The sequence below is a fragment of the Lolium rigidum genome, chromosome 5 (genome assembly GCF_022539505.1).
Source record: "Lolium rigidum isolate FL_2022 chromosome 5, APGP_CSIRO_Lrig_0.1, whole genome shotgun sequence".
NCBI lineage: Eukaryota > Viridiplantae > Streptophyta > Magnoliopsida > Poales > Poaceae > Lolium > Lolium rigidum.
Window position 1 is genome coordinate 25,252,538 of NC_061512.1, and position 13,250 is coordinate 25,265,787.

At 46.0% G+C, this 13,250-nt stretch overlaps 3 protein-coding genes across 3 annotated transcripts; 1 reads left to right on the plus strand and 2 right to left on the minus strand.

The window, feature by feature from the left end:
- Positions 1–1,378: 1,378 nt before the first annotated feature.
- Positions 1,379–3,224, plus strand: LOC124655752 (octanoyltransferase LIP2p, chloroplastic-like). The gene is made up of 4 exons (XM_047194603.1): positions 1,379–1,563; positions 1,836–2,100; positions 2,519–2,669; positions 2,762–3,224. The coding sequence occupies exons 1-4, from the start codon at positions 1,379–1,381 to the stop codon at positions 3,052–3,054; spliced, it is 894 nt and encodes a 297-aa protein (XP_047050559.1). The 3' UTR covers positions 3,055–3,224.
- LOC124653578 lies at positions 3,030–3,612 on the minus strand. Its single transcript, XM_047192640.1, has 2 exons — positions 3,331–3,612; positions 3,030–3,238 (listed from the first exon to the last, which is right to left on the minus strand). Exons 1-2 carry the CDS (start codon positions 3,595–3,597, stop codon positions 3,200–3,202), a joined length of 306 nt encoding a protein of 101 aa, XP_047048596.1. The 5' UTR covers positions 3,598–3,612; the 3' UTR covers positions 3,030–3,199.
- Positions 3,613–4,070: 458 nt separating this feature from the next.
- Positions 4,071–8,209, minus strand: LOC124655753 (wall-associated receptor kinase-like 14). The gene is made up of 3 exons (XM_047194604.1): positions 7,383–8,209; positions 6,028–6,069; positions 4,071–5,275 (listed from the first exon to the last, which is right to left on the minus strand). The coding sequence occupies exons 1-3, from the start codon at positions 8,188–8,190 to the stop codon at positions 4,071–4,073; spliced, it is 2,055 nt and encodes a 684-aa protein (XP_047050560.1). The 5' UTR covers positions 8,191–8,209.
- Between the last annotated feature and the right edge of the window lie 5,041 nt (positions 8,210–13,250).

The following is a 13,250-nucleotide window of genomic DNA, read 5'->3' on the forward strand; positions in this document are numbered from 1 at the left end:
GGGGATTGTGTGAAGGTAGGGGTTTCACCCAATCCATCGAAATATTATCCCCACTAGGCGGAGAAGCCCAAGGCGGAGGGGATGCTAGACCAACTCCCAACCCAACCCGACGACCTGAACAAAGGGGAGGTAACCAGGCTCGCCATCCTCCTCTCCCACCACCCGGGGCCACCTCCGCACACAAGTCGGCTGGCATATCTGCAGGCCTCACTGCCCCCGTCGCCGCCTATGTCGCCGTTGGATCAGTGGCATGCTCCTCCGCCTCCTCCTCCACCGTCGCTGTACCACATGTAGGCGCCGACGCCCAACTATAGCCGTGGAAGATGCTGGTAGTCGTCGACCTGACCGGTGTCCGCGGCGACGACATGCAACAGATGCCAATGTAGGCCAGGGCTTGCAGGCCTCGGAGGCTATTTTTAGATTTGGTTGTATTTTTTTGTTTTTTCCTATGTAAATTATATGTCTTAAATCAATGAATTTTATTAAAAAAAGTTTTGAGTGGGGTTGGAGCAGCTACCTCAACCCAAACAAACATATGAGGCAACGAGGTCGATTTTGTGGCAGCGGCCCAACCCAAAAAATACAAACAGTAACTTTTTGTGACCTCCAAATAGGTTCGGGCCGCTAAGATGTCCTAATCCCCATAAAAACTCTGGTACCGTAAGAAGGCCTAGGGTGTCAAGCGATATCCAGTAAGAGAGTTATTCATTTTCACAGGTGGAATTGTCGCGACTTCCACGTCTTTATCATTTTGAGAGTCAAAAGATCCAAGGATCTATGCTATGTACTGAATATTGTTTGTTAATGAAGTATGAGTGTTTTTTAACCTGAAATACACTGTTTTGACAATTTTTGTGTGTGAATAAGGACCCCTTTCTGTCATTTTGCACCCGGGCCCCGAAAAAGTATGGGCCGGCCCTGGGTTCAACACTCCTAATTATTAAAACATGGATAATTTCGTTCTTACACTTTGTGAGCCTACTCAAGGGTAGAAGCGTTCACTCAAGAAGAAGGGGCGATAGTTTGAGAAAAATATATTTTTGCACACGATCGGAAAAGATGAATATTTTATTAGTTATACTCTCTCTATTTTATTAAAGATATCTTATATTTATCTAAATTTAGATGTATCTAGACACTAAATATTACTTAAATATATTTAAATTTAGATAAAATTAAGACATGTATAGATGTTTTCCATTGATCTCAACACTTCTAGATCTAGTAATCGACCCTTAAATCAAATCTCGGTAGTATTAGCCGTACGATTTCGGGCGCCGATCCAAACCGTCCAGCTTTCCTCCTCTCCAACGCCGGCGCGCGCCGGCGCACAAGTCATTGGATCCGGTTCCACTCGAGAGCACGGTTCCCTGCCGCCATGGTGATCTCCGCCCCTCTCTGCCACGGCTTCCTGCCCTTCCCCGCAGTCGCCAAGGAATCCTCTGCCGCGTGCTCCAGGAATCGGAGGCTGGTCCTCACCGCTGGCTGCCGCTCCGGTCCACTCGCTGCCGCGTCGACGGACGCGGCCCCTGTGGCCGATGCCGCCCGCGTCGCCAGGAGGAGGTAAGCGTGTTCTGTTTAGCCCAATGATTTGTTGATTTGGTGCTCCTAGTGATTTTGGGCACAAACAAATCTGAATTGCTGTTCTACACAACACTGGTCACGATCTACTTACAAGATAGCTCTAAATAATTTGCGTAACATCAGTTTTGCCTTCTGCATCGCCACCTGAACCGAAGCTGCGAGCATTGCTGTAGCATGCCATCACACCCTCTTGTTCCCTGACGGCGTTCCTCACGGAGGATGACCCTCCCTGTATTGTATTCATCCAACAGGTGCGAATGCTTCGATCTCCATCAGCAGATGGTTCCTTTCGCTGAATCATGGGCTAGGCAGAAGTCCATTGTCAAGAGGAGGAGAGGGCTGGTAGACAGCGACGAGGATCACACGGACACCTTGATCGCCCTGCAGCATCTGCCGGTTTATACACTGGGCACCGGCAGCAGCGAGGAGTTCCTCCGTTTCGATGTACAAGATTCTCCCTATGAGATTCATCGTATTGACCGTGGCGGGGAGGTGACGTATCATGGGCCTGGACAGGTACTTATTGCAACCTCTGTTCACGATTTGGAAAGCTAGGAGTGGTTAAGTTTGATGTATCGTGTGTCTGAAAGTGTAGCTTGCATTGTTGTACTTCAGTTTGGTGGTGTGTTTCCTGCTTATCTGCCTACTGTTTCGAACTTAGTTTTCAGCTCATGGTAGTCAAATCTGAAGTAACTAAAGCCTCAAATTAGAGTTAAGAATCAACCAACAGGGCCTTCAGTGATATCTTTTATTAAAGGAACCTATGGACCTTTTTGAAGGAAGAACAATGATCATTAGCTTGTTATGTACCCGATTCTCTTGAATTTCAGTTCTTCTTGAATTTCAGTTCTCCTTGAATTCCAGATCTTCTTGAATTTCCTTTGTAGCTCAACACTCCATGCGTTTCTTACAGTCAATTATTTTGCTTCCTTAGCTTGTCATGTACCCGATTATCAATTTGCGGTATCACGAGTTGGATCTTCACTGGTACCTTAGGTCACTGGAAGATGTGATCATCCGTGCCCTTCACTCCGCATTTTCTATTAAGGCTTCAACAGTAAAAGGCCTCACTGGTGTCTGGGTTGGTATGTTACTATCTTTTTGGATACTGCAAAGTGTTTTATCATGCCATCACTTATCTCCTTGTTAACTTGTATAAGCTATATTTCCTCTCCAGGGGATCAGAAAGTTGCAGCTATTGGAATCCATTGCTCACGATATATAGTATATCATGGCCTAGCTCTAAACGTCACAACTGACTTGGCCCCTTTTGAACGTATCGTTCCCTGTGGCATAAAGGACCGTCGCGTTGGGAGCATTAAGGAAATATTACAGAAGAATTCCAGCGGAAGGGAACTTAATGATGCAGAACTGATGGATATAGCTTATGAGTCGTTGATTAAAGAGTTTGCTGAGATTTTCCAGCTCTCTCTAGAACCCAGCACTGATTCGTATCTCCAGCCAAGATAATGTTATCAATTAACTACGGAATACATTACTAGAGTATTGGAACCACACTTCACCGAAGAAGTAGGTACAACTACAAGCATATTATAGCAGCGGCAAGCTAGCTTTATTCGAAACTGCAAGCTCCTTCAGTCCAATAGTTGCAGAACTAGCGATACGGGTGCATGAATTCAGGCCTTTGCGTCACCTGCAAATTCAGTCAGAAGAAATGTTTCAGCAAATCTGGCAGTTGTTTGTGGCGCAGGACAAATGAGAGAAATTCAGGCAAAAGCAAATGACCTTCTTTGGTGGTCGAAGTCGATCCTTCTGCCTTGACGTCGACACCTGGCCACTCCTTGCAGGTGCAGTGCTTCCCTTTCTCGATGCCGTCGTAGACGGACTTGACGTGTTGGCCACATCCCTTCCAGGTGAACTTGCCGCACTTGTCGCACTCCACCTTGTAGCACATCTTGTAGTGTTCTTCTTCAGATGCTCCCTCAACTCCGCTGTGTTGGTAAGTGTAGTTATGCTGTTCTGGACTAGATGGTGCCTCCGTCCGGTCTCCATGGATCCAGCATTTATAGGAACAGGCTGGTGTGGATAAGTTCTATGTGTGGTCCAGCGCTATTGGTGGAGGAAACAAAGTTCGGATAAGTTGTGTAGTTTTGCAGCTTGTAAAACCCTTGTAGGTATCACCAATGCTGTGGCAAAAACAAGTCTGCGTGCTCTTGTGTCAATCAATGATCAGACCAAAGTTTGCAAAACAAGTCTTTGCTCTTGTGTTAATCTTGTTGAAATGGTCAAACCAAAGTTTGTAAAACACAAGTCTCTGCTCTTGTGTTAATCTTGTTACACTGATCATCCCAAAGTTGCTAATTCTTATGATGCTGTCGATATTCCCCCCTCTTCAAAATGTGTGATGTTCGTGAGCTGAATTGAACTGCTTCTGCTAGTGCAACATCTCGTAACTGTGCAACAATCTTCATCGATCATGTAACACTTCAGCTCAACAACAAAAAAATGTTTAGATTACATTTGGTCTACTTGGAGCCGTTGGTCGACTGTGAGCTCTGGTCGCTGGTCCAGATCTCCTGCACCGACACCGGCGACCGGGCTTTCTTTGCCGTCGTGTCCTGGTCAGCCATGTTGGCGACTGGGCCCGTTATGCCGGACTCGGGGGCGGCGTCCCTGATCCGGCGCAGCTCCTCGGCCACCTCGCTCATGCACGGCCGGACGTCCTTGTCGAATGCCAGGCACCGGAATGCGAGCTCGCTGACGTGCCGGACGGACTCCATGACCCACTCCTCGCCGTGGCCGACGAGCGCCGGGTCGACGATCTCCTCGACCCTCCCCTTGCCGATCCTGTCGAGCGCGAGGGAGGCGAGGTTGACCTCGCTGGGCGGGCGGCCGAAGTCGACGACCCTCATGGCGGTGATGAGCTCGAGCAGCACGACGCCGAAGCTGTAGACGTCGCTCTTGTCGGAGAGGTGGAAGCTCTGGTGGTAGTCCGGGTCGACGTACCCCGGCGTGCCCTGCGGCGCCGTGGAGACGTGCGAGCGCGACGCGTCCTCCGGGCCGAAGCCTCCGCGGGAGAGGCCAAAGTCGGCCAGCTTGGGCCGGAGGTCGGCGCCGAGGAGGATGTTGCCGGACTTGACGTCGCGGTGGAAGATGGGGGGCCGCGCGGCGTGCAGGTAGGCGACTGCGGCGGCCGTGCCCGCCGCGACGCCGAGCCGCGCGCGCCAGGGTAGCGTGTCCCCGGTGTCGCCGCCGTTGTGGAGGTGGTGGGCGAGCGTGCCGTTGGGGACGAGCTCGTAGACGAGGATGTGCTCGCCGCGGTCGAGGCAGCAGCCGAGGAGGCGGACAAGGTTGGGGTGGCTCAGCGAGGAGATGAGCCTGATCTCGTTGAGCAGCAGCGCCACCGACCTGCCGTCGTCGTCGTCGTGGCGGCACCGGAGGCGCTTGATGGCCACGAGCGGCGACGTCGAGCTCCCCGGGAGCCTGCCGACGTAGACGGTGCCGTAGGCGCCCGTGCCGAGGCGGTGCGTGTGGGAGAAGGAGTTGGTCGCGCGCGCCACCTCGTTGTACGTGTACACCGGAACGCCGCTCGACGACGCCGCCTCAGACAGCTGCCGTATCGCCGCCAGCCGGTTTTTGCACGGCCGGCCCTTGTTGCCGCCTGAGCGCCGGCGTCGTACCATGCAGAGCAGGATTAGCACGCCAGCCGCCGCCACGCCCGCCAGGACACCTGCTATGAACGCACATCGATAGCCAAAGTTGGTTAAACATTACACATCTAGATTGGTGAAGATTGCACACTAATCTTACTCCTAGTGTAGATGACTAGATCATCTGGTTTAATAGCTTTGATCGATGAAACTATTATGCTAATACAGTACAAGCAGTCACGCACAAGTTGATTTTGTTATGGGTGTGTCTATGTCTAAGTTGACTGAGATTTTTTTAAGTCTAGGTCACCTTAGAAAAGCGCAATTCAAAGAAAAGTGCAACTTGGTCCGGTTACACATTTGTGGCAGAAAAATGCAATTGCACTTTTCTAATATATAGAAAAGTGTAACACAAACACTTTTTTATAAGTGACTTAGACTTAATAAAATCTCAGTTGACTGAGACATAGCAAAGCCGTTTTGTTATAATCTTTCTTCGTAGAAAAGCTCTAATGATTATTCCATAATCTTCCCCAAATGCAGTTGGCTAGTGGTGTAAATGAGTATCTTGTCGTGGTCAAAAGAAGCGGCAGAATTATTTGAAGCAAATGCAACATTTCTTTTCTTCCCATTTTCCCTTTCAACCTTTTCCATCTGTTTCTAGCTAGCCAAGTCAGCAGTCAAGAATTCATGCATGCAGGCAAATTCCATGCATGGAGCCAACGGCCTTGACTGGATCGAAGCAGCTTGACTCTTCACTGTTCTACTCCCCATGGTGTCGTGTACGTAATGGCATAATGACCAGGTCAGGAAATAGTTTTACTGTACGTACCTCCAACTATGAAAACCATTTTCCTCTTAGAACTTGGCTTAGCTGCAAACACACACAAACAAACGTTGCATCAGTATGTGATTATCACCATTAATACTCAGAGTCTTCAGTCAAAGGGTTTCGATGCCAGCCATTTTAGTGCCCTGAGCTTTCCTGTTTGTCAAACCCATGTCACATATATTGTTTGCGAAAAAAAATCTCACTTGTAAAGTCGCGAAGTCTGAAAAATCGTTCCATCAGTATATAGCTGTCATGATTAATTTTCACGTGTCAGAGGGAGGTTGGATGCAGCCGTTTATTGCCGTGGGGATTTATGTTTGTCAAATCCATGTCACCCTCAATCTCATGTTCAAAGCTCCACCGTATAAGTATATTTTGATTGTCAAAGTTCATGCTTTGGCCAAGATATTGTAGCATTATACCCGTGCCCCCGACATAATACCCCCTCTGTCTCATGAAAGATGTCTTAGATTTATCTAAATTTAAACTTGTTTAATTTGGTTTCCTATTTTTGAATGTCAGTGTAGAATGTATTTTGCTTCTCTCCATATGATAGAAAAAGTGACGCAATAAACATCCAATATCTATACACAAACATTCAGACATGGAAAAATACTACTTTAATGATTACTTCGTGTTGATGATTACTTCGTGTTGATGTTAACATGATTCTTTCTCTCCCTATTTTGCTCCTGGTAATGTAACTATTTGCTTCACGGGAAAATAAAGCGTACCTTAATTTAAAGGAATGTGGCTTCATTTTGATCAATTTACACAATTTTGCAAATCATCATTTCATATTTCTTTAATCTCTGTCATGTGGAATCAACTACAACCAACCCTAAAACTGATTATCTATCTCGACATCCGGAATTTTAGTGAAAATTGATCGATTTAAACTATGTCACAAATCATTGTTTTATAGTTTTTATTAATCTTTTTCACGTAGAATTGTTGAACACATTTTTCTAAAAAAACGAAGAATAGAACATGACCAACCATAAAACTGATTTTCTATTTCGATGTGCAGACTTTTAGTGAAAATTGATTGGTAATTTTTGGTTTATAGGTAGGAGTGACTTCTGTGTGATGATGGTTAAATTTGGCCTACTTGCAATGCAACTAAGATTTAAGAAATTTACCAAAACAATTGAATAGACAAAGTTTCTTTTAATTGTTTTAAGAAAGTGTCCCTCTACTACTTAAGTTGCCAAGTGTGAACCAATAGATTGGCTTAGCCGCGCATGATTGACCGTAGGGAACGACTTGTGAGTGCAGCTGACGTGCCGTACTGGCGCTGCTGGCCCCACCACAAAAGTTTGGAAGCACTAGCTCACGATCGACGGACGACTCACCTTTGAAGCATCCGTCGCCGGCGGAGAAGCCGTCGCCGTCCATCCCCGCCACGCACGCGCACCGGTGCCCCGGCGCCCCGCTCGGCGTTGTCACGTTGGTGCACGTCGCGTTCGCCGCGCACCCCTCGGCGCCGCCGGCGCACGTCCCGTTGAGCCACCAGCCCAGCTCCGCCACGCCGAACTCCAGCGACGCCGTCCCCTCCGTCGTCTCCGCGAACAACGCGGAGGACAGCATGTTGGCGCACGTTGTATTATCCGTCTTATCCCAGTTCAGGAAAGCGCCCGCGGCCGTGGCGTCCGGCGAGTTGGAAGCGACGCACGCCACGGCGCCGGAGGGCGAAGCCGTCTCGTTGTCGCCGGGGCACTGAGCTGAGCGGAGCAGACTGGACATGACGGCCACTGGCACGGCGCAGGAGGTCGAGTTGGTCACGCGGCATCCGCCGCGGAGGAACACGCCGGTGCGGGACGTGACGCCGTAGTTGGCGCCGGAGAGCGTTCTTCTGGCGTCGGGGACGCTCCGGCTGCACAGCGATGGGATGGCGAGGACGAAAGTGGAGGCGGTGGAGTTGAAGGCGAGGACGCGGTAGGAGGTGCCGTTGTCTACTCCTCTGGATGGGATGATCGCCGTAGAGGTGTTGACGTCGCAGGATAGAACGATGGGGCAGCCGGCGGAGAAGCCGAAAGGGTAGGGGACGGGGGTGGCGCCGCACCGGCGGTGGCACCCACCGGAAGCTAAGGCGGCGGCGGCGGAGTAGCTGGCTTCATGGTGGAGCAAGACAAGGAGCACGACGAAGAACGGACGGTGCATCTCTTGGTGCGCACTACTTGGAGACTGTACCACAACGAAGAGGGGGGAGATTTTGGTTGGTGTAGTTGCCTGCTGAAAATGAAGCAGTTGTAGTTGTAGGTAGGCTTGAGCAGTTCGGACAAAATGGTCAAGGGAAACAGTTCTGAATAGTGTTTTCGTTTTTTTTTTCTCTTCAAAATCTATTTTTGAATTGATGCTCTTTTGACTATTATCAGTAGCACTCAATTCAAGTGGGCCTTGTAAATAGAAAAGGTATTTTTCTATGATGTGCACGATCTCAACTGTTGATCTCTATCCCATAGAAATTGGAGAGTTGCACATTTTTGTAGCTGTGTGCACAACTAAAAAACAACTACAGCTTAGAAGATAATTAACTCCCTTTCAAAAATAAAATAGTTAGCCACTTCTAACATAACACACTGCAAATCCTGAATCTTGAATACTGTTGATTTTTTTTTCTTCAAATCTATTTTGAGTTGGTGAACGCAGTTACCTGGGCCTTGTATCTGTTATAGAAATGATCTCGACATGTTGATATTTATTCGATAGAAATTGGAGAGTCGCACATTTTAGTAGTTGTGTGCCCAACAAAAGAAATTATTATTTTTCACGCAACTTAGAAATAGTAAACTACTTTTAATATAACACAGAATGCAAATTCCAAATCATGAATTTCGCTAAAAAAAATCTCCCGTTAGCTTCATACGCAATAATCATAACATAAATTAGAAGGGAGATTATACACAATTTGTTAACGAGGTTGAGCGATGAACGCCTACATCTTGTTGTGTCATTCTTGACTTCCCATGTACTAATCGTACTACCACCGATGACAAGGTCACCGAGGTCAACAGGCACATGCCAATCACCACACAACGCTGATCTGATCACCCTTGCCACGGGTGCGGTACCATCCTCATATAATCTCGTGTCTAACCTTCCAGCTTGCTTCTAATCTAATTTTGAATGCCCACGATGCCTTTATATTTTAGGCCAGGTTCCTCATGTTCGGATCCAACACCTAATCTAACCACGTAATTCAAGTTCAATTGTAACCTATACATATGTTTGACACAACTTCAACATCTTCAAACCTATTTTGAAATGATGCACTTTTGACTATTATAACTAGCACTCCATGTAGTTGGCCTTATATAGACGTACTAGCATATTCTATAATAAAGAAGGTTTGATTATTCCACCCATAATACGGAGTATATGAATTTTCTTTCTAAGATGTCCGGCATTGATTTTCATCCAATGGAAATTGGGTAGTTGCACGTTTTAGTACTTGTGTGCACAACTATAATAATTATATCTCAGGCAACATACAAAAGTCCTACTCGTACTACTGTCAAAATAGAGATTGGGTAGTTTTGCTCATTTTAGGAGTAATTAACTTTCAGTATCACATAATACAATTTCTGAACATATAACTAGGGGTGGCACACAATTGACATTTTCTTATGGAATTGCTTGTGCTGTTCATATGTACACCAAAATCCATCAAATTTGGAATATTATGTATACAAGCTTGGCTCACGTAAGGTTTGGGGTTTAGGGCGCCCCCTATTGATTGATATCTAATCAAACCAATTTATTGTACTATAAACTCAAAGTTTAGTGGAAAGTTGAATGTCCTCAATTTTTTTTTTTTGGAATAGGAGGTTGAGACTCCCAACATTTACATCACTGCACACAACCTTTTTTTTTTATTCAACAAAACCTGACAAGACGAATACAAAAATCTACTGGAAGTCAGCATCCCCGCGACATGTGTCACTACACCTACAAGATTGTTGAAGGGGGTATAGTCATGATCTCACACATACACACATCATCTAAAGTTGGAGGCTTCACCAAGCCGCCCAACGGCAAGCCGAGAGAACAACCGCTTCAGCACACCCTCACCGTGCACCGCATGCATACGGTCCAAAAGTCGTCGCCACCGTCTTCCGTGAACCCATCTTCAGAATAGGGTTCAGTGCATTGGCTTTGTTGAGCCTATTGCCGATACCACATGATGCTAGACAGCACCCCGCCATGTGCACGTCCATCATCACACGTCCATCACCAAGACCTCGCGCGTCCCGTCGCCACGACCCACGGTCGCCAATACGGATGATCCCATGTTACTCCACCTTCTGACACCTACAACAAATATATGCTCCAAAACGATGTCCTCGAGGAAGATACCGACACCAGTAGCTCCATCATTGTTCGACCCGAGAGTCTCAAATCTAGGTTTCCCCGAAGCAGCCCGAGCGAAAAGACGATAACACCACATCGACGGTACCTTCATTGAAGTAAGGGCTTCTTTGATTCATAGGATTCGTATAAGAATTGTGTAGGATTTAGATCCTATGAATATTTTTCCTACACTAGTTGTTTGATTATAGGAACATATCCTATAGTAATTAATCTTATAAAAATCTTGTAGTGCAAATTCTATAGAAATAAAACATTAGCTTAAACTCTCATGAAAAATTTCCTTTAACACAATCAAACACAACTCATCTTGCTATATATTCAACTAGCCATGACATCCTAATTTTATGTTTTTCTCATTCCAATGATTTCCTATCTTATAAATCAAAGGAGCCCTAAGGGTGCATAAACACCGTCAACTCCCACCATGACTTGGAGCTGGGTTTTCACCAGAGTGGGGATCATATACCTGTACTAATAAAAACCAAATGGCACAATGACCAATTCCGCCCAATGATAGATCGGCCATCATCTGCATGCTAGAGGCGTTTAGCAATGATCGAAATTGCCAAAGAAACGTCCCATCCACCTGCTGCTTGCAAGCTACTGGTAATTGTATTGATTACTTCTTGGGCCCGAGCACATTCGACGTCTCCCTGTCACGGATGTAAAACCATTCGGCAACTTGGCAATCCCGTGTTGCGTGACGGATCGTCTCGTTAGGAAACTGTAGTGCTAGCTTGGTTCATATATTCCTAAAAAAGGCTTGTTTTACAGTACCTTTTACCACTCCTTAAAAGAGAGAGGTATGATTTGAGGCAATGGTCAGGATTAAACGAGCTAAATTAGGCCCGACAGTCCAGCAAGAAGCAGATAATGAAAAAAAAATCGTTCGGCCCAGCCCACCCTCTGCGATTGCCCAAGGTCCCGGCCTCCAGAAGCAAGAGACGCCGCCGCCGCATCAACTCAGCTGCCACGACTCCGTGTAGACGCGAGCGCCGCTGCCGCCGATGACAAATCGAGCAGGGACGCCACCAAGACATTGATCAGAGACGCCGTCGCTACATCGAGCAGGGTCGCCATCGCCGCCGCCAATCCACTGCCACATCCACCAGCGACCAGATCGGCGGCACGCCGCCATTAGCTCGGCCCCGTTCTGCGTCGCCGCCATATTCCTCCGTTGCTGCCGTCTTGGAGGTGGTAGATGGGTCAGGTATGCAAGTCTTGACATGCATCCTAAATTCCCCTAAGACTGAACTGCGTGTTGAGCCGCTGTGACCACCGGCGAACCGCCCCGGCTGGTCTCCTCTGTCGTGGAAGACCAAGTGCCTCGGAGAACCAGCAGCTAACCGAATCTGAAAGATTAGTCCAATTGGTAGCCAAATTCATCAGCTAGGAGTATGTTCGTAGTTGAATTTTTTTGAAGCAGTAGAATTATTTGTGTACGTCTAAAATGTCTAAAAGGTTTCTCTAGAGAAACCATCTGAAAGTTGTTTCAAGAAGAAACTCGTCCAGAAGTAGTGTACAATGTTGCGGACTTGCGGTCGACATTTGTCATGTAGAATGCACACCAATGTATCATAAGCACACATGCTCTTTTTCGAAGTTTAAAGCAACCAACTATCTCCTTCATATAATTTTCTAGGAAGCAGTCTACGATCATAGTAACTAACAAAGGATGTGCAAAAGTATCTTGGTGCCTTTTATTTTATCTGAGTTTCTTTCTAAACAAGGTGACTCACATTTTTGGTGAAGAGTGATGGACTTCCCCAGAAAAAAAAATACTAGCTTGTAGAATGAAACTATGAAAGTGAGGAATGGCCAAATGATAGTAAAACAACTATTTATCCTGTCTGACTAGGATGGCAACTTAACTGCATTCCATGGAAGGTGTTCAGCTGTACTTTGGGCCTAGAACTTGATCCAGTAAGTGATATAATAAAACAGCAAAACAGTTATTAGTGTCACTTGTCCTGGCAACGCGGACGATTTTGTACTTGATGTATTTTACTAGTTCATCTACTGTCTTCTTTATATAATTTTCTATGAAGCAGTCTACTACCTCCTCTTAATAACATGATTAATTTCTAGTTAATGTACTAGTTCATGCCTTGCATTATTTTTCGCATATTCCAACTTTAATGCATATCCCCTTTTTATCCAGGTACTTTGACTCTATGGATGCTGCTTCTCGTGGGATTCTTGATCACTGGTTATGCATTGGCTATCTATCTGGCACAAGTAAAGAGCAACGGAGATGTAATGAGTACTTAGCTGGTAGCAGTTTTTCTATGTTATTACATGATCCATTTGTTGCTGAAACTGAATGTACTTGCAACAAAATTTTCTTATTTAGCTTATTGTACTTGGTACTTATTTGCTGTCAAACATGACATTTGGAGTGCTGTCAACCGTGATTTTGTTTCACATATGGTGCTGTGAAAATAGCTTTCTTTTTTCATTTGCTTTCAAACAATATATTTCGATTATTTGGAGTGGTTGTGCTTATATGCTGTCAAAATTGATAGCGATTTCTAGTATTTGGTCCAACTTCAGAATTTGGCTCAACTGGAACTTCAGAATAGTCCACCTTACTGAACTCCAAATTTAATTTACATATTCCCAGGCACAATGACAATACAAAATAAATCAAATGAGATAACAAACTTAGCTGCCAGTTCTCTATTTCAAACCATGACAAATTGGATTAATCACTAGTACCAAACTGGATTAAACATATATATTACTCCGTACCAAACATTACAAACTGAATTATACACCAGAGATAAGTTGTTCATAGCAAACTCCAATCATGCCTCGCCATGAAGACCAGGACCTGTGTCATTGATCTT